The sequence below is a fragment of the Caenorhabditis elegans genome, chromosome III, assembly GCF_000002985.6.
Source record: "Caenorhabditis elegans chromosome III".
Lineage (NCBI taxonomy): Eukaryota > Metazoa > Nematoda > Chromadorea > Rhabditida > Rhabditidae > Caenorhabditis > Caenorhabditis elegans.
In genome coordinates this window covers 9,923,032-9,942,572 of record NC_003281.10, presented here as the reverse complement: position 1 = coordinate 9,942,572, position 19,541 = coordinate 9,923,032, and the positions used below count along the sequence as shown (strand labels likewise).

Genomic DNA, 19,541 nt, shown 5'->3' with positions numbered 1-19,541 from the left:
TGGTTTGAAAGTGTCGCCGAATTGCCGAGGTTGGAAGAGAAAGGAACGAGTTCTCGTACAAGATTGATTGATCCTACTCGCCAGCCTCATCTCTGCCCTCTTCTCGCCCGGAGTAAAATCTGCCGTCATGGTATCAGCATCTATGTAATTTAACATGTGATACATTTTCGAGCTGTTTTAATTTTATTTTCGTTTCAAAGAATCTTGGAAAACTGTAAATACATGTTGGGGGAAAGTTAAGAACTTTATTTCCATAAATCACAATTTATTGAAGAGTTCACTTAAACATATTGTTAATGAAGGAGATATTGATCAAATGGAGTCCAGTGAAGAGTGTCAAGAACCAGAAGACGAGAACGATCAGGAACAGGATAGTGTTGATTGTGAGAAGAATTCGAATCTGAAATTAAATTATTAGCTTTTGGTTTTTGAAAGGTTTGAGTACCACAAGTGGCAATTTTGAAGAGCCGCTTTTGTTCTCATTCTCTGGATCCATAAGCACGGATGATGCGTCCTTTGTACTCGCTTTTGGTTCAGGAGTGGTGTCACTGCAAAAATATATTTATAGGTTATACTATATTGATGTAAACTAATCAAATTCTTCTCACTTACTTTTTGGAAACACTTCTGTCCTTCTGGATTCCTGCCGGTGGTGGTGGAACGTTCACAAACGTCGGTGGTGTCCGAGCAGCTACTGGGGACGGAGCCGACACAGCATTTGCCATTGGTGGTGGCGCCGAACCGTCTCCTTTGACATCATCAAGGCATAAGTATTGATCGCCCACTGAAAGAAAATATTATAGAGCTGAACTGAATTTGTATGTTGGAAAAGGATGACGTTAAAGTATCATAATCGAAAGATCTGAAAATGAAAAACCAACTCACTTTTCTACTTTTTTCCGAATCAAAGATACAAGTCGGATCTACGAGATGAAAGTAATGCGAAATAAATTTTAAAAGGCAGAAGTGTACTACAAAACATTTGTTGAGTTGGAAAACGTGAAATAGTGGTTCACTTTTCAAATTTCAACCTTTGAAAGAGATTCACGTGATTCATGGATTATTTATTTCAAAAATTTATTACTAAATTGGTGGTCTACGATTTATAATCAAGTTCATAAAGAGTTTTACTTTTTCGAAATTTCAATTTAAGCATTGAATTCATATTTTTCAGTGGCTGATACCTATATCAATCTGGGAGAAGTCCAAGCTGCCACAGCTGCTGCCTCGGGTGCCGGACAAGCAACACCGGAATCTTCAACACAAGGCCCATCATCAGGAAATGCAAAATCGCCAGCTCCACCACCAGCACCACCGCTATCACCTGCTCCTTCTCCGGCTCCACTACCGCCTCCACCGCCTCCGCCATCCCTTCCACCACCACCGGAAAATGCTTTGGCAGATGACTCACCATTCTCTCCTCCACGTGACAATGAGCGGCCGGTTCCAATCAATCCAGTGCTTGCTCCAAAATTATTTGATGACATTAACTTTGATTCGGATGGAAAATCAGCTTACACCCAACTTGGAAATCCGAAGAAATCAAAGAGAATCGAACCAGAAGCAAGCAAAAAGTCAAAGGGAAACAAGAAAGGAGATGAGAAGAAGAAGAAAAAGAAGTCTCTGCAGTTTTATTTTGTGAGTTTAAATAACAATTATGCAATATTATAACTACTTCATTTTCAGGCTCGTGGATGTTTATACTTCGTTTTCGTACTCTTCATGGCAGTTTTCATTGTATGGAGCATGGTGCTTATCGTTGGCCTCAACTTGGTGAATCCGTACAAAACCAAAATGTTTGGTTTCTTCGAGGAAATTATACTTCATTTTGGTTAGCATTGTATTTATTGAATGAATAACATGTTGATCTATTTTTTTGTATGTCAATCTATTTTTTGGTATGTCAATCTATATTTTGGTATGTCAATCTATTTTTTGGTATGTCAATCTATTTTTTGGTATGTCAATCTATTTTTTGGTATGTCAATCTATTTTTTTGGTATGTCAATCTATTTTTTGGTATGTCAGAAAACGAGTGATTGACTCCGACTCCGAATGAGTTTCTTATGGCACATTTCATTGTTATTGATTTTACGTTCTGTGCCACTTTTTTCAAATTTTTAAGTGTTGTTTTTTGTTGCTATTGTTGCTATTAGTGTTGATGGATAATGAATGTTTCCCAGCCTTTGTGGGTCCTATCAAAACTAATATAAATTAAAACATGACTCAGCTACTACTAATTGTTGCCCGAAATGTTGTGTACAGATTGAAATATGGTAAATATGTATACCCTTTGAATGAATGAACAAATTGAGTAGATGTACCTTTGTTGTATTCTTGGAATACGGTCCTTGTACGTTCCTCTTGACTGATGAAGAAAACGAGTAGACAATGAGCAAAGGGTAGGCAGTGAGAAAAAGTAGGCAATGAGAAAAGGAAGTCAACAAGCAACAAGTAGGCAATGAGAACAGGAAGGCAATGAGCACAGGTAGTCAATGATTTTGGAGTCAATGAGTATTTGCCTAAATAAACTGGTGATAGTGTTTGTCCGTTCTCCCTTTGAAACTTTCAGTGCAAATCTGACAAGGATATCCGGAGATTTACAACTGAAAATTCACACACAATCGTTTCCAAGCAGGGTCTACGAAATACATATTTATTTTATAAGCATCCGCGCATTGTTACAGTTGCATTATGCCATAAGGTACATCCATTTAAAATTGTTCGTGGCGAGACCCAGAGAGGAAATCCTATATTCTGTTATTAATACTGTCTAAACTTGTTTCTTAGCAATCATATCGACTTAAGGTTTTGTTGTATCTTTGATACTGTTTCATGGAATAATTAAAAAATTAAAAAATTAGAAGAAAAATTCATTGACAAATAACGGAAAAAATAATACAAATTAGTTTAAAAAAAGATCTTTGAGATCTGGATAAGAAAGTGGTTGAAATAATAAAATGAGAAAATAGATACATACAGAATTGGTTCATGCAGTTCAAGATTCTATATAATGCGAAAATTCAGATTGCCGATGTCTCAAATCTCATGTTCCCTCGTGGCGGTCGTGGTGGTTCGAACTGACGTTGTTGTTGTGAAATCGCATTTGTATAAGTCGGAAGTCTAGTCGGTTGTGAAGGTGGCGGCGGAGCAGCGAAAACGGGCGGGCTATACTGAGAGCTTGGAGGTTGAGATGGAATTGGTCGGGAAGGTTGATTCATATTGAAATTAGAACGAAAGTCAGTTTCAATTAACGGAGTCTTTTCGGGAGAGGTTCCAAATCTGAAATTTTCCATAGTCTTCCAAATTCTGAACAACAAAGCAAATCTTACATTCTTTCATTTTCCAATTTATTCAATCGATCAGATTGTTCCTTCAGTTGTAACCTTTCAGCATGTGCAGCCTGTTTCTTTTTCCTAATATTCCACAGAATGCAGAAGAATATCACAAATATCAAACTTATTCCAAATATTGATAACAAAGCAGTCATCCATTTCAGTGCATATTCCAAATTTCGATCTCTACACCACGCCCACCATCCCGGAGACCATGTCCCGTTTCTACACACACGTTCAATGTCTCCGTGAATGTAGTATTTTGGTTTACACGAGAATACAACTTTGTCCCCGTCCAAATAATTTGCAGCCGGTGGAGTTTTGACGACACCTTCTTTTTTGAGAAGTGGACCACAGGATATTACTGGAAAAAAAGAAAATCAGGTTAGCAGACCAAATGGGTATGCTAAATATTTAGCAGACCCAAGATGGGTATGCTAAATATTTAGCAGACCCAATGTGGGTATGCTAAATATTTAGCAGAGTCGACAACTCCCAGTTTTTAGCGTTTCTTCAAAATTTAATGTTTATTTAAGAATATTTTTCACATGGAACTATGTTTTCTAAATATGTACTGCCGTGAGGCTCTAGTGCTATGACACGAAAATAAACATCCGAAAACATCCGTTTTTTTGTTAACTTTTCACTTTATCTAGGTGCTCACCAAGGGCGTGCGGCAATTTTGCCGAATTTGCCGAGCCCGGCAAATTTCGAAATATTCCGCACACATGAAAAATTTGGCATTACATTTTTAATGTTTAATTAGAAATCAGCAGTTTTGGTGCTCCAAAAAACATCAAAAATAATCAAATATTTTGGAGTTTGTTAAGCACGGCAAACTTGCAGAATTTGCCGAATTCGCCGTGCCCTACAAATATTAGAAAACCAGATTTGCTGAATTTGCTTAGCTCGGCAAATTTTGAGATTTACCGCACACCACTGGTACTCACACTGCTTGCTGCCAGTCTTCTGAAGTGCAAAGAATTCCTTCTGCCTTCGAAGAGTTGTCAATCCGACTTCCTTTCTTCCAGTCATAATAAAATCATATTCACACTCTGGATTATTCTGGCACGTGCTCACAACTTGCTCCATTGTGAAAACTCGGGAAGCATTCATATCAATTGTCTGGGGCCAATAGACAGGACGATAATCAGATTCAGCAAAGAGAAGGGGATTGTAAATTGGTTTGAACTTGTCCTGAAATAGGACTCCTCCAATTTTATCGTTTGTTCCATCGATTTTCCCTGTAAAGAGAGATTAGTTGCTTTTTTTAAAATTTCAATCAAGATTTGACATTCCACCCGCTCGAGGTCAGAACTTACAAAATGATGCAAATTGTTCATATATCATCTGAGTTGTAGAAGCCGTTGTCGTTGGATTCTGAACTCTTGTCACTGTTCCCGACGGAGTCGTTAAATCATCCGCCGGATCATTATTATAAGTTCCCAGTAGCCCTAAAGTGGTGTAACATCGCCTTTGCCCCCGTGGCGCGTTTAACGATGAGGAAAGAGATTCTCCAGGTCGGCATGTTGTATTATAACTTGGCGGAAGCGTAACCATTACATCTAACATTCCAAAACCTTCGAAGATTCGAATTCCTACACCGGACTTTAACATTATAACAATTTCCGACTGATTCATGTTTTGCAGTGGATTGCGGATGTCAAGGTCTGAAAGTTTAGATTGTTGAATCGACTTTTGCAGGAGTTTTTCATTTTTCTGAAGATATGTAACAATGTACGTTTGAAACCATTACTCACGTTTGAATTGTTGATGTTTCCAATGTGGTTTATCAAAGAATCTTCTCGTTCCATCCACATAAACATCAGTTCTATATCTCCATCTTCTCATTGGCTTTCTTGCATAAACTTGTACAATTGAGCTATCATTCTCTTGAACAGCGACTCCAGTTATTACAGTTGCGTTTACATGTGCGTGCCCTGAGGAAAATCAAACAAACGTAACTCTCAGGAAATGTTACGAAAATCTTACAAAGTGTATCATCAGGTTGTTCGAGCCTAACTTGAACCATCAATTTATGATATGGACTATCTGACATTGTAAGAACGTAATAACCCTTTCCTGGCATTGTATATCGAATTCCATCATATGTTATAACGTGTGGTTCTCCGTAAATATAACCAGCTGCGGGTGCCCGATAATCTTGACATCCGTTTGTCATACGACGCCAATAGTAGAATTCACAATGATCAGCGTATCTAAAAACTGTTCAGTGAATCTTGTAGAAAAGAAAATAAGGTTTTAAAAATTTATAGGGTGGCATAACTCTAGAAACGTATTACACAAGTGTTACTTTACTTTTTTTTTTGGAAATTCACATTTAGTTCCCGGGAGTGTAGATTTCCATTGATAATATTAAGAATGTAATTTTTTTAAATGTAGATGGTTATATTCATTTTATGTGAAAATAAATTTAGATAAAATACATGATGATTTTCAGCAAAATCCGTAAAAAATTAAGATCACAGAAAACTGCCATACTTTTTTTAATTGACCGAATCTCGTATAGTCTACGACAAAATCAAAAACTTTTTGGAAGAAAGTGAAATTTCAAAAGAAAAACGACGCCAACAAATTTGTCGAAATTCTACCAAAACCAATTTTCAGTTACTGTTATTATTATAACATTTACTTTCAATGTCTTAACTGTACACACTTTCACCATAAAACTTAATGAAGTAAATACAAAAATCTCAATAAACTCTGACTCACTTGCAACATGTTCTGTATGGATTCAAATCCAATTGATAATTTGAAAGTGTCGGGATAAATGGAGGTAATCTATAAGGAGCTGCACCATATCTATGTGCTCTTGCAGGAGTTCCTGGTTGGAAGAATGTCGTGTAATCACCATCTGGTTCCCAGTCATCAGTGAACATTAGGTAGCCATCATAATCATAACAACACTGTTGTGAAGACCCAGAAAATGTTGGCTGGACAGATTGAATACAGTGTTGTGCTCCTTTATTAAAGGGACATGAAGTATCTCCATCTTTATCACAATCCATGATAGGCATGAATCTTCCAAGATCTAGCATAGCCTGAGGTAATTTGCATGGACATGGAAAGTCAGTTGTTAAATCAATTTGGAAATTGTTTCGTTTTCCATCATATTCAAACCATTCAATGCACATATCGATTGGCCAATTCCTTCCATAATACCGTTCCCACTCATGTAAATGGTACCATGGGAATGGTGTAGGTTTACTCCACATGACACCATCCTCAGCGTCTGCTAGTGCAACTTGCACAAATCCAAAATGGAACTTTTGCCAAGCATCCTGAAATGCAGTATAACAGATTTTTGAACTTATAAGAAGAACTTACCCTCAACAAAAACTGTTTGGTTAACTGTTGAGGTCTAAAAGAATATGATCCAGTATTTGATATCCCTCTTGCCAAGTAATCGATTCTTTCAAAATGGGATCGATCAGCGTCTTCCCAATATCCAAACAAACTAATATCCACTCTTGCCCCAGTGTTCCATGTCAAATTCATTGCTTGCCACCCCAGTGCCAATTCTTGCGCGTAAGGTTCGTACCTGAAGATTATAATTTTTTAACTGAAAAGTTGTCTCCCTTACCATCGATTTGTTTTGTTATCCACCGAATCTTTGAGTGACACTGAAGCGGGGGCTCGTTCAGAGTTCACTACATAAAATTTTCCGAAGAATGGGAAAGATTGTCCACCATCACGACTCATTCGAATTGGGACTAGTCCAATTTTATGGAACATTGGCATAATGCAACGAGCACGTACTCGGCTCAAACGGGTGCAACTTGTCTGCCAATTTTCAAAGTTTACCTGCAAGAAAATTACACATTACCGTGATTCATTCCGTGATTATTTTCACTCGGGAATCGCTCTGCCACTATGAGGGAGTCTACGCAAGGACAACGCAAGAACAAGGACAACATTCTAATGGAATGGAAACGATTGCCCGTCTGCACCAACTCTAGTTCAAGCGAACATTATTACGTGAGTTCTATAAACTTGTAGTTGCCTAAATTTTTAAACGTAGCAATAAGTTACAGAGGTACTGCATATAAATGTTTTATTAATTTCAATTGAATGCAATGCTTTAGGACCCAAAAAAACATTGATCTGAAATTTTCAAAGCGTGGATAAGATATGGTCTAGCCAGTGCCAAAATTCAGCCTAAGTGTGATCCAATTTAAGCCATTATTTGACTCAAACTCGTATTTGTACACATGGATAAAATATTGAAAAGAGCTAGGCTTCAACTCTTGAGCTGAACTAAACCACTAGTTTACAGGGTTTTGCAAACATAACATTTTGTTCCTAGTCGGAGCACATGCCCAGTACTTTTTAAAAGCCTACTTTAACACTGTCCGCAGGCCTTAAGCACGGCCCAGAGACATTAATTGCCATTCCTCCATGCATTGGACCCCATGGTGGTGCTGTCATCATTCCTCCATTCGAAGCATTTGTACATCCAGCAGGAATAATAACTTCATCAACTCTATGAATCCATCTTCCTGGTGTTAAAACATTCGAGAAATAACCAAGTTTCCATAATCTTCCTTCTCCACTATACGGCAATCCATACCATCCAGTACCGTTTCCACCATTGAATCCAGCCATTGCAGCCTGTTTTCCTCCGAATCCATCAAGACCACCTGCTTCATTTGAAGATGTCCAATTGAGACGAGCATAGTTAAAAATTGCAAATGTTCTGGAACCTAGAATTGAAAAAAAATGAGAAATTACAATTGTTCAAACCGAATTTCATCAGAAGCTAGTACGACTTGAAACGTGTTCTGCCAATCCTTGACGTGCTCGAATTGAGAAACATCAAGTGCTCGAGCAGCGCCACCGTGAGCCATCTGGAAAATTGGTGGGTAAATAATTGAAATTAATAGAAATTTTGAAAAAAAAAGAAAAATCTTACCCGATACCAAGTTGCAATAAATGCATGTTCTGCTCGGAATCCATTTGCTCCGGTATATCCATCCTGTAAAAAAACGTTCTTTTTAGAAAAGACATTGAATAGGGAAATTTAATATTTAGCTTTCGCAGTCTCAAACAATCAAGTTTGGAAAAGGTTTAATGGAAATAAATTTGTAGAGAGAGAATAAAAATCTAAAGATTCAAAATTATTTCATTTATACATATGTCCTTAAAATTTATATTCTACGCCTTTTCCATAAAATTCTAACCTGAATATGCCTTGTAATATTATCCAAAAGCCATGGATCAACCACCATTCCCGGTTGAGATACTCTTCCAGGCATCTGCCTTTTCTTCCTTTTCCCATAAATTTGTTGCTGTTGTTGTAAAAGTTGTGTGTTGTATTGTTGATTTTGTGAATATGCATTCAAATTCTGAGAATATTGGCTGGGATTTGAAAACTGTTGATTTGCAGCCGATTGTGCTCCAGCCTGTTGATAGTTTGGTGCCCCATAGTTTGTCTGACTGTTTCTCTCGTAAACTTCATCATCGTCCAGCTGTAAATTAATGTTTATTATTTACCCATGCACTCTTCTTCGGTTTCATAATCCGGTTATAAAATCAATAATTAATGTTAATAAGTGTAATGTGATAAGAGGGAGGGTGGTCGGTATATGAAACAATTGAATCACTCACTCGTGGTCTATGGACACTTCTGAAGAAAACATTACTGATTTTGGTATTTCCGATCCATTGGAACATTGCATCCGCATAGAATGCAGCAACGAATGAATGATCCTGAAAATCAAATCATTACGAGTGAAGCTCCACTTGAAAATTTAGATCATTTTTAATGGAAAATTTAGGAAACATTTTAAAAAATCAAAGGCTCCCTCAGCATTTTTGCCTGGCACCAAAATTCTTCAACTCAAAAATTTATATCTACTATATTTCAAGTGTTTCCATGTTAACTAACCCTTTGCTTTGGCCATGCTGGATTAGGAAAAGTCCATGGTGGAGCAGAAAATGGTGGAAGTCCAAATGAAAGCATTCCCATAGGATACACCATGGTATAATTAAATCGAAAACCAAAAAATGGACAATCAAATCCTAAATTAGTCTGTGTTTCTCTTCCAGCTTGACCCATAAGTTGTTTATCCATAGCCCATGTTCCAAATGGATATAAAATTTCTGTCCATCCTTCTTCAATTCGAACATCATAATCAGCTTTTCCGAGGTTATCAAGATATTCTTGATAACTTATTCGGGATAGTTGACGCTTTTTGCGAACGTGTTCGTCAAATTTATGATCTTCAATTTTAGATTTTCGTATGAGTTCGAGAAGTTCATCTCGGTTTGGTATGCTGCTTTCTGGAGGTGTTTCGGAGCATATTGTATCTTCAACGTTTTCCTGGAATTTTTTTTAACATTAGAAATTAGTTAATGAATTTTTAAGTTTGTTATTTGCAACGAATAGGACGTAGGGCAACCGTCTAGGTACAAAAATGCCTACTTATAGTTAGTTTTAAGGCATGCATCTTCAATACCAGGACTTGATGCTGTCTCTGCTTCTCTCTTAAAGGCTATTGTTGACTCAAACTTTTAAAAATTCAAAATTGAAACCACAGTCAATTATAATATTTGATGCTTAAAACATATTCCCCTTCAAGTTTTTCCCCGGGGATGGAAAAGTATTAGAAGTTTCGAAAATTAAATCTTATTGATAATTCATAATTCTTCCCTATATCTTTATCGTACCTTTTTCAGTTGCTCCTGAAACCTGAATATATCCCTTATCGACTGTACAAACGTGGTCCCAGGTGGTAAAATGGATGAGTAGGCGTACGTGAGCACAACGAGCAACGCTACCGCGTGCCGTGCCGTCCACATGTCGCCGTGTAAATGTGTCTGTAACTGAAGTTTGTACGAGAGATGGTCAATATGATATGGAAGAATGACGGAAAATTGAAACTTTTCATTGTGAAAACCCGATAATTTTTATATTGATTAGAAGGTAAGTTTTGTCACGAGCGGGCATTACCTCGCCAATAGAAAAAGAGTGGTGAAAAACAGGTAGTTTCAATTTGAAACTGATATCAGATCATAACTGTGAGGTAGTAATTGAACTATTCAAAGAACAAGATCAGGGCAAAATAAGGGTAGAAGTGATGAAATATAGTTTTGAATTACCAAAGTCACGGTTTGAACTCATAGAGTAACAAAAAATATATAAAACGTTTTTTGAACACTTTTTTTCAATCTGCAACCAAGAAATCTGGATTCTGTCGTAATTTTAACAGTTCCAGCAGTTTCAGAAAGTCTTGACTCTCAATCGACTCTTTCGTTCCGTATATTCCTTTGTAAAAATTGACTTCAAAGTTATGAACATTTGAAATTTTTTCTATAAAAAATCGTTACACTGTCAAGCTTATTTGATAAGTTAACTTGATTTAATTTAAATGAAATTTTTTAAATAAAATTTTTATGCATTTTTCAGATACAAAGGAAATTTAGCAACATTTGATAATGCGTTGTACTTTTAGAAATGTTGCAAAAAAATGTTCCGGATTCCGCGTAATCTGACTTATGGCATAAAGTGCATAAGTTCTTTTTAAAGCTGTTAATTCCTAAATAAGAACTATAATTTTGGTTTAGGCATTAGTTGCACGTAATGACAGTGTTCTTGAGAGAATATGTGTTCAATTTCTAAATTTATTGAAAATATAAACCAATTTTAACTGTATAATAAAAAACTGAAGAACATTGATTTTTTCTAAAATACATAGTGTTAAATTTTAACTTTTAACATGCTTTTTTCTATTAACGACAACATGAATCCTGATGATTTTCAGCAAAATTAAAAACTTTGAAAACTTGAAAAAAAAACTTTCAAAACAAGAAATTGTATGCTTTCAGAATTGTCTGAAACTCCTATGAAAATATTTTTTAGGAAAGATTTTAAAAAAATAAGTTAACAGCAAACACTAAGAACTCTCTGGATTTTTCTGAGAAAGCAATGAAATCAGGTGCATTTTGGTACAAAATTGAAATTTGGTAAAAACTAAACCAAAAAGTTTTTGAGTTTATTCCTAGACTAATTTTCAGATATCTTTATTAATATTATAAACTTTAAAATATCCTCTAAAAACCACAAAAATGGATAATACCGACCCCAAAAAATGTTTTTTAATTGAAAATCAACAGTTTATTTTAACAATTAAGTGTATTCTATGAAAAATAATCAAATACACATGTGGCCTAAATTTCTTTTGATTTTCCAGCCGGGAGCTACATTCTATTGACTAATTTAGGAACTACAGTAACCCTGGTCTTTTGAAATTCAAAATCAAAAAATCAAAGGAAATTGTCAAACTGATGTTTTGAGATTTAATAAAGTATAATTTTCAAAGACAGTGTTCGAGGAATAGAGGGTCATAAAAACTTGAAAATCAAGAAAAGGAGGAGCAGGCAGTAGGGGAGTGTGAAATAAGAAAGTACAAGTTTTTATGTGAATCGGAATGGCAATTTGATGGAGAGTGTATGAGTGACAGAGAGACGCCCCGAATAGTTTTAATCAGCTTAACGAGTCTCGGTGAACGTATAAAAGTACTCACTGATGAGTTTTCAATCTGAATGGCTACAGTACCAGCATGGGCGGGAACTTCAACGTCTGCGTCTCTACAAGGGTTTCGGACCGTTTTAAAGGTTTCAAATGATACGTAATCAGCTGCATTGTTTCCTTCGATTCTCGCAAAATTTATTTAAGAGACGGTTGTAAACGGTGTAAAAACAGAAGGCAGGCTGGCAGCATTGCCCTCCAGTGATAACAACCTCTGCTTGCTCTTATCACTAAATGGATTGCTTTATGTACATTTGGGATCAACTGCATGCTAACTAACAAAAATGTTCATTATCACTTGTTAAAAGGTTAAGAGGTCTGTGTCAGGTTTCGATATGCACAGCTACGACGTTCTCCAATTACTTTTCGAGAAGATAACTCCAATGTTCCAATAGAGAATGTTTCATTTGGTGCAGGTCCCGAAGCTGTAGCTGATTTTGGAATGTCGACACGGAGTTGACGTTGGCAAGGCTGCAATTGTTGAAATTTTTGGGGTTATAGAAGTTCAATTTAAATTAATTTTCCAAATTCCACGACCCTATAATACGCAAAGTTCTGCCTAATACTGGCAATTTTCTGTCATATTTCGACAACTTCCTGCCTAACTTTGAAATTTTTCTGCCTAATTTTGGCAACTTTTAGCCAAACATTTCTATTAAACTTTCCCATCTTTAAGCCAAACTTTTTCAATTTTATGTCAATTTTTGGCAACTTCATTCCAACGTTTAGCCACTTTGCAACGTTTTGTCAAATTTTTAAAATTTTCTGCCATAACTTTTGCCGTCTATCTAGGTAAATATCTAGGTAAAATACAATTTACACATAGTTTTTTTTAAATTTCACATCGAACCAGACTATTTTTCTACCACAAGGACACAATTATTTTTTCTACGGTTTTCAATACAAACCTGTAAAGCCTGTTAAAAATAGTTTTCAGATAAAGCCCCCTACAGCGGCCTTTCAGAACGACTCAAAAACTTTTTAGACTGAACAGACGAAACCAAAATTTTCAAGAATAGTTCCCACTTACCGACAATCCATCATTGCATTTATGAAAAATGTTCACATATGGTTCAATACCAGAAATCTCAACTTCTGAACCACTCATATTAAAGAATCCAGCCGAGTCAGTATAGGTATATCCCATAAAATCATTGTCATCAATAATTCCCGTCTCTTCACCATTATCTATAATTTCAATGTGTTCCATATTTAACTTTTTAATAGTGACTCACTGTCTGACTCCATCAAGTCGATACGTACTCCCACTGCCGGTTTACCAAGGCAGTTTAATTGTCCGCTCACCTATAATAATATTAATGACGGCATAGGGGAAAATTGAATTATGGAAACAATTTGTTTGTCCTTTTGTTTGTAGTACAGTTTATGTGAAGAAATGATTTCCAAAATAGTTAGTGAAATTATATTTTGCAGAATCTTTCGTTAATCTGTTTCGTTAATAGGCTTAATCCAAGATGTCTTTAAACCGTTTTAAAATCTCACCGCAACTGATTGAAGACGGCCAATTTTTCCAGCATTTGAAAAAGTTGAAGTTAGAAATAAGAAACTCAGTGCAATTTTCATTTCTTTCTCCAAATAAACTTACTTTTTGAGCGAAAACTGAAACGATTCTAGAAGCAGACTCTATTATATGTGTCATACGAGTCATGTAAACAAAATTTGATTATATAAATTGTTTATTACTTTGAGCAAAAATCAAGTGTTTAGAGTTTAGTTGAGGCAACTTCTGGTCTCTCCTGGATACTTTCCGGCAAGCTCGATGACTCCAGCATCATAGGTTTTCTTGGCAGAGCTTCCGCTGTTGGTGTACGATTTTGGAACGTTGACACGGAACACGCGTTGGCATGGCTGAAATTTTGGAAATTATGGGGTCATGTTATTTTCAGAAATATTATTTATGATAGTTTTCTTCCAGTTGAAAAACTCCAAAAAGAAGTATAACTGAACCAAGCTAAAGCCATACCCAATTTTCCCTCTAAGAATTCAAACTTCGGAATCATAATTTTTTTTGGCCAAAATGGGCAAAATTTGGTAAAAACACAACATCATAAAAATTCATCTCATATTCGCCCACATTTTTTTTCAAATTGGTCTTCTAGAATTTTGTCCAAAATTTAGTAATATTCCTCTTTGTTTAAGATTCAAAAAAGTACAATTGAAGATGAAATGACGCATCGTATGTGTATGTTTTCTTTGAACAGTTGAAATTTCGAAAAAAAAGATCACTCGATTTGTTATGAAATATGAGAGAAATAATAAAAAATAAAAAGAAATATAGGTGAGATGACTCACTGTAATTCCGTCCTTGCAATCATGGAACACTACCAAATAGGGCTCGATTCCGGTGATTTCCTTGGTAGATCCACTCAAATTGAATTCTCCATGCGAGTCAGCCTTTCCTGATGCCATCTTATCATCGCTGTCAAGGAATCCAGGTCCAAAACTGTCTGAAAATTTATAATAAAAGTAGGTTATAGCAATCGTTCTCTTTATGGGGACATGGGACGCTTTCCATTAAAGGGGAAGGCAGCGAGCGACAACCTACCTTCCCACATGCCTACAAATGCCTACGTGCCTGCCTACTTTCTACATTCTTTTTATCTCATAAATTCCCTAAATAAAGGTACTTTTTAAATGGAAATTGACACTTCGAAAAATAGGAAAAGTTTAGTACTGTTCTTAAAGATTTTAAAATCAAACATTTCAATTTAATCTTTAAAAAAACTTTTTTTTTAAAACTTACTATCGGACTCCATCAACTTGACTTTAACTCCTGAAGCTGGCTTTCCCTCGCATACTAATCTTCCCTTTATAGCAGCAGATTGTGTACGACCGATAAAGTCCAAAGAGGCAACGGTGCCGACCAGAACAAGGCCGAGAATTGCGTATTTAGACATCTGGAACAATTTTGTATTTTAAAATTGAACTAAACTAAAAACAGACAGGGAAGAAACTGTAACACAAAGTATGAAAGAAAAATAGTGCGACAGTACAATGTGATATCATGGGCGGTCTCTTTCTCTCTCTGTCGGGTCAATTCAAAATGTGTTGTGTAATAAACAACGACGACCTTGGTCACTGTTTGTTGAAAAGTAAACGAGAAATTGATGGGTCAATGGGAAGAATAAGAAATTGTATCAAAACTTCTGAATGATAGCAAATGAGAAACAATAACAATGCTTTTCTAATTAGTATTTAATCACTTATAATTTAGACAAGAAGTCATTAGTAAACAATTTTTAGGGTGATAAAGTTGGAATTTTGCTATTTTTTTATAAAATCAACGGCAGTCTAGACTGGAGACTGCTAAAGTCTAGACTGTTAAAATTTAAGAATGTATGCACAATAAAAGTTTGTTTCTCAAATTTTCAAAAAGTGAAAGGGGATTTTCATTTTTCCGATATTTTTGTTTCATGAAACTTTTTTTATATGATTCAGAAACACTTTAATTTAGCTAATAAACCCAATTTTGAACCCGAAAATTAAATTTTGTTTGTTTCTTTCCGATTTTCATAGTTTGGTATTTAATACTTTTTGTGACTTTTTTGGTAGAAAAATCAAAAAATTAAATCAAGTTTGAATAACTATTTACTAAACACAGTTGAATGCATTCTAAAACAAGTTTTTGGGCTGTGAAAAAGGGTTATTCGGAATCTTTTATCTAGAATTTTTTCTGTTTGAAACGGTATTTTATAATCATTCCAAAAAATAAAACATCGTTAGATTTATCAGAGAAATATGACAAACCATGAAAACGAAACTGAACGACAAATTGAAAAGCCATGTATACATATATATGTACATTTGTTTTGCATTTCAATAGGATGAATTTCTTTTGTTGTTTATTTATTTCCCCACCCCACACGTCATCAGAAATTGAAGATTTTGATTTTCTTCTTTTCTCAATATGATCTTATCATTCCTATAGGCCTTGTGTCTTCTTCGTCATATATATATTATGATTCATTTCTCTGTTATTGAATATTTTGTGTGTCAATCTAGGTTATTCAATATTCAATTTATTTTTAATAACCTTTTGAAGTTTCAGTCGTGAACAAATATGCGCCTTTTACTGGTCTCAATTGCTCTTTTTATTGGCTCTACAAGTGCGATTAACTTGATCGGAAGAACACAATGGGCAGCAGTAAGGGTTTTGAAAATTAAATGTTTTGACCAAAAAATTCCGAGTAATCAATTTGCTGGAGAAATATGTCACTGGAAATCAGATCTTGTTTTAAAAAACTTGAAAATCTGAAAAATAGCGTATAGTATTGTGAGAAAAACGGCATCGCTGTTTCACATATTCAAACGTCACTTTTCAGATTTTTTAGGCTTCTGTAAAATTAAAAATTCAGACTGCATTTTACTAGAAAAATATATAAATAAGTAAAAATAAAAATGAAGTTTTGAAAAAAATCACGAAATTTTTTATCTCACTAATTACTCTAGAATTGGTCGAAAAGCTGATTAGAAATGGTTTTTTTTACTAATTAGACGTGGTTCCATGTTATTTGAGAATCTAATACAAAAATAAATCCAATAGTTACAAAAATTCTAACTACACTTCAGGCAAAAGGAAAACTTATGTGTGAAGGAAGGCCTGCATCGGGAGTGAAAGTCAAATTAATGGAATCTGACAGTATGTGAAAAGCTTCTGAAAATGAATTTTCTATTTACCTGTCTATTTTCAGATAGTTTCCTGCCGGGATTTCTTGACAGAGATGATAAGATGGCATCAGGAAAGGCTGACTCAAATGGAGAATTCAATTTGAGTGGATCTACCAAGGAAATCACCGGAATCGAGCCATATTTGGCTGTTTTCCATGATTGTAAGGACGGAATTACGGTGAGTTTAGAATTTTTTATTCTAATAAAAAAATTCCTATAGTAATTTTCAGCCGTGCCAAAGAGTCCTCCGCATCAATATTCCAAAATCTTACGCCAACTGGGGAAGTTCTGCAGAGAAAACATTTAATGCTGGAAATCTCGAACTTGCTGGAAAGTTTCCAGGAGAAACTAGAAGTTGTTTCAATTGATTGGTATATTATAAATGCTTTTTGAAAAAAAATTGAGAAGTAGTTATGAAAAATAATAAAATAACTATTTACAAATTTTCTATTAAACTGGAACGTATTTTATTCAGTCGAGTTGCCATTATTGCCATTAGAAAAATATATAGGATCCGAGAAAATAAAGAAAATTGGAAACTGAAAAAAACACACCAGTGATTTCTGATCCAGAGGGTGGCATTTTGATTAAATCTGTACTTCAATATGCGTAAGGATTTTCAGAGAGGCAGGTACCTGGTGCATAGCACGGCTGTGCGGCAACCGAGATTTTCGGCAACCGGCAATTGCCGAAGTTGCCGAACTTAAAAAATTTCGGCAACCAGCAATTGCCGAAGTTGCCGAACCCGAAAAATTTCGGCAACCGGCAACATTTGGTTGCCGAAAATTCGGCAACTTTTCGGCAACCGGCAACCAGGTTTCAAAATTTGTTTTGTTGAAATTATATTTTTGAGTGTTTTGGATAAAAAGTATGGTCGTTTTTTTCGTTTACAGTGAAATTTTCGAAGTTTTTAGGCTCTCTGAATGCTTTTTTCTGAGCTATAAAATGTTTGACATTGATATCGGCAGTTGTCGAAGTTGCCGAACTCAAAAAATTTCGGCAACCGGCAATTGCCGAAGTTGCCGAACCCGAAAAATTTCGGCAACCGGCAACTTTTCGGCAACCGGCAACTTGGCTGCCGGTTGCCGCACAGCCCTGGTGCATAGGTAGGAAGGCAGTTATGATGCAGCTACACCTGGCACGCACCCACAAATATTTTAGTAGTTTTTACAGCCCTAAATGATACTTTAGCATATTCAATTCAATGTATTTATTCAATGTATTCAATGTATATGCATTTCACATTTTTCACTTTTACAATTTTCGAAAGGTACATTTAATTATATATATAACAAACACCAACCGAATTCTGAAAAGTCAATTTGAAATAATCAGCATATTAATTAATATAGCTACGAAAAATTTATGTTGTTGATGCAGCACATCTTTGATTTTCCCGCATCTGAAAATAATCTATTAGAGGAACCTTCAAAAACACTGGATCCGCATTGGAATGATATCAGTTTTTGATCAAGACTTTCTGAGCAGAAGTAAGATGCGTTAAGAGTTGGAGTCAGAACTCACAGAGAATCAAGCATGGAACAACTGTGGATTCTTCATAAGTTCGGCAAATACCAATTCGAGTTCTTCCTCTGTCTTTGCAGCATTCAACTGAACATTGATATCCATTAATGGTTGTTGGCTTTGATTTTGCCTATTTGTCTCAGTTTCTTGGTTGGTTCTGTGATGAAAAATGTTATATATGGTTTGATGTTACATTTCTACCTTAACTGATGTCCACCTTCATCAATACGCATTCGAGCAAACTCATCCAACGGAGATTGGGCAGCTCCTTGATTAAGTCTTGAATTCTTTTTCTCTTGAAGCTCTTTTTGAATCTCGTAAATTTTCTCAGCCAACAAATGGTAGTAATTTTTTCGGTCTATTGCAGTTTCAAACACCTCTTTTTCGACTTTTCTGGCATAGGCATTCAAATCTTTTAACCGAATATCATTCATCATCTCTGGTGCCGGGCATATCGCTTTGACCAATTTTCCGACAATATGATTCCTGAGATCATTTGTAACTTGACGATGCCATTCCTTTGTACGAACCGGCACATTTGGCGGTGGTAAGTTTGAAATATTTCCATTTGTTATACGTCCCGCTGACATTGTCGACACCCCGATTTGATGAACTACTTCACCATCTGCACTTCCATAAGAATTTCCTTTGGTGCCTATCAGATTGGCCAGATGGGGCACTGTAAATTAACAATTATTCGAAAATGTTCTGAAGTAGGATGGATAGAACTTACATGAAAATATTAACGGGACATCGCGTGCCCTTTTGAGTGGTGTGCAGACAGGACAATCTTCCCTCGAGCAGTTTTTCCAGTGAGCTATTATTTGACGAGACGATGCACAATGAGCGACTGAACGTTTTTTTAGTTTGTGAGGTAGTAGCTGAAGCAGTGACTAGAGTGTGAAGCGAAATTTTTGGTGGAAATAGGCGCTTGTTCTTGCGAAAATGTTCGAAACTCTTTCCAGCTCGTAATAGACTTACAATGACATAAACGACCAACATTGCAGTTTGTCATGTGAATCAATACTTCCTTCATAGTTGGGCAATGGGGTAATCTACAGGTAGTATGAGGAAGTGGTTGATTCCTGGCAGCAAACTCATTATTTTCCTGGAATAGCTGATTTCGGAAACCGGAATATGCTTTAAAACATACCTTGTCACGTAGTGAACATTTGTGTGCATGGAGTAAGAGAACAAGTTGTTGCTGAACAAGCTTCTGCTTCACGGGATCTTGCTGCAGTGCAAGCATGCTTAATCCAAAAGAAGTTGCCGTCCAGAGCTGATGTTACGGCTTTTTGTTCTAAACAGATGTTATCTTACAGTTTCGATCATAATTCTTTCCACAAACAAGTTTTGTTGATAACTTTAATTGTGCTAATCCGTTATTATTTTATAAATTTCTTAAAACACGTAGAAAAATTTTTATTTGATAAAATATTTAG

The 19,541-nt window shown here is 35.7% G+C and overlaps 7 protein-coding genes and 4 non-coding genes across 11 annotated transcripts; 5 read left to right on the top strand and 6 right to left on the bottom strand.

Moving 5' to 3' along the window:
- Positions 1-227: 227 nt before the first annotated feature.
- On the bottom strand, positions 228-929 carry K03H1.12 (Wsv008). The gene is made up of 4 exons (NM_066806.5): positions 886-929; positions 613-784; positions 446-548; positions 228-400 (listed from the first exon to the last, which is right to left on the bottom strand). Coding segments are annotated over exons 1-4 (399 nt in total). The 5' UTR covers positions 887-929; the 3' UTR covers positions 228-277.
- On the bottom strand, positions 336-356 carry 21ur-13321. The gene has a single exon (NR_052661.1).
- Positions 930-1,082: 153 nt separating the features above from the next.
- On the top strand, positions 1,083-1,874 carry K03H1.9 (Ovule protein). Its single transcript, NM_066805.6, has 3 exons — positions 1,083-1,124; positions 1,175-1,638; positions 1,687-1,874. The coding sequence occupies exons 2-3, from the start codon at positions 1,283-1,285 to the stop codon at positions 1,775-1,777; spliced, it is 447 nt and encodes a 148-aa protein (NP_499206.2). The 5' UTR covers positions 1,083-1,124; positions 1,175-1,282; the 3' UTR covers positions 1,778-1,874.
- Positions 1,875-2,860: 986 nt separating this feature from the next.
- Positions 2,861-10,175, bottom strand: dec-7 (Defecation cycle abnormal dec-7). The gene is made up of 16 exons (NM_066804.7): positions 10,026-10,175; positions 9,244-9,678; positions 8,964-9,065; positions 8,537-8,824; positions 8,269-8,331; positions 8,100-8,203; positions 7,698-8,052; positions 6,940-7,160; positions 6,684-6,897; positions 6,069-6,637; positions 5,328-5,554; positions 5,096-5,275; positions 4,658-5,005; positions 4,286-4,579; positions 3,333-3,699; positions 2,861-3,282 (listed from the first exon to the last, which is right to left on the bottom strand). The coding sequence occupies exons 1-16, from the start codon at positions 10,155-10,157 to the stop codon at positions 3,024-3,026; spliced, it is 4,158 nt and encodes a 1,385-aa protein (NP_499205.1). The 5' UTR covers positions 10,158-10,175; the 3' UTR covers positions 2,861-3,023.
- 21ur-13400 lies at positions 2,874-2,894 on the top strand. Its single transcript, NR_052660.1, has one exon.
- K03H1.16 lies at positions 7,103-7,252 on the top strand. Its single transcript, NR_052659.1, has one exon. It is a non-coding gene; the product is annotated as an Unclassified non-coding RNA K03H1.16 (non-coding RNA).
- K03H1.17 lies at positions 8,366-8,513 on the top strand. The gene has a single exon (NR_052658.1). It is a non-coding gene; the product is annotated as an Unclassified non-coding RNA K03H1.17 (non-coding RNA).
- Positions 10,176-12,159: 1,984 nt separating the features above from the next.
- On the bottom strand, positions 12,160-13,496 carry ttr-1 (Transthyretin-like protein 1). The gene is made up of 4 exons (NM_066803.6): positions 13,390-13,496; positions 13,122-13,191; positions 12,917-13,074; positions 12,160-12,357 (listed from the first exon to the last, which is right to left on the bottom strand). Exons 1-4 carry the CDS (start codon positions 13,468-13,470, stop codon positions 12,196-12,198), a joined length of 471 nt encoding a protein of 156 aa, NP_499204.1. The 5' UTR covers positions 13,471-13,496; the 3' UTR covers positions 12,160-12,195.
- A 72-nt stretch (positions 13,497-13,568) lies between these two features.
- ttr-2 (Transthyretin-like protein 2) lies at positions 13,569-14,804 on the bottom strand (the record flags this gene model as incomplete). The annotated part of the gene is made up of 3 exons (NM_066802.7): positions 13,569-13,755; positions 14,200-14,354; positions 14,651-14,804. 3 exons carry the CDS (start codon positions 14,802-14,804, stop codon positions 13,618-13,620), a joined length of 447 nt encoding a protein of 148 aa, NP_499203.1. The 3' UTR covers positions 13,569-13,617.
- Positions 14,805-15,822: 1,018 nt separating this feature from the next.
- ttr-3 (Transthyretin-like protein 3) lies at positions 15,823-17,043 on the top strand. Its single transcript, NM_066801.4, has 5 exons — positions 15,823-15,909; positions 15,956-16,051; positions 16,477-16,546; positions 16,599-16,753; positions 16,806-17,043. The coding sequence occupies exons 2-5, from the start codon at positions 15,968-15,970 to the stop codon at positions 16,941-16,943; spliced, it is 447 nt and encodes a 148-aa protein (NP_499202.1). The 5' UTR covers positions 15,823-15,909; positions 15,956-15,967; the 3' UTR covers positions 16,944-17,043.
- A 729-nt stretch (positions 17,044-17,772) lies between these two features.
- Positions 17,773-19,399, bottom strand: cbp-2 (histone acetyltransferase). Its single transcript, NM_066800.5, has 6 exons — positions 19,253-19,399; positions 19,081-19,207; positions 18,833-18,949; positions 18,301-18,778; positions 18,100-18,256; positions 17,773-17,977 (listed from the first exon to the last, which is right to left on the bottom strand). The coding sequence occupies exons 1-5, from the start codon at positions 19,346-19,348 to the stop codon at positions 18,106-18,108; spliced, it is 969 nt and encodes a 322-aa protein (NP_499201.1). The 5' UTR covers positions 19,349-19,399; the 3' UTR covers positions 17,773-17,977; positions 18,100-18,105.
- Positions 19,400-19,541: the final 142 nt, after the last annotated feature.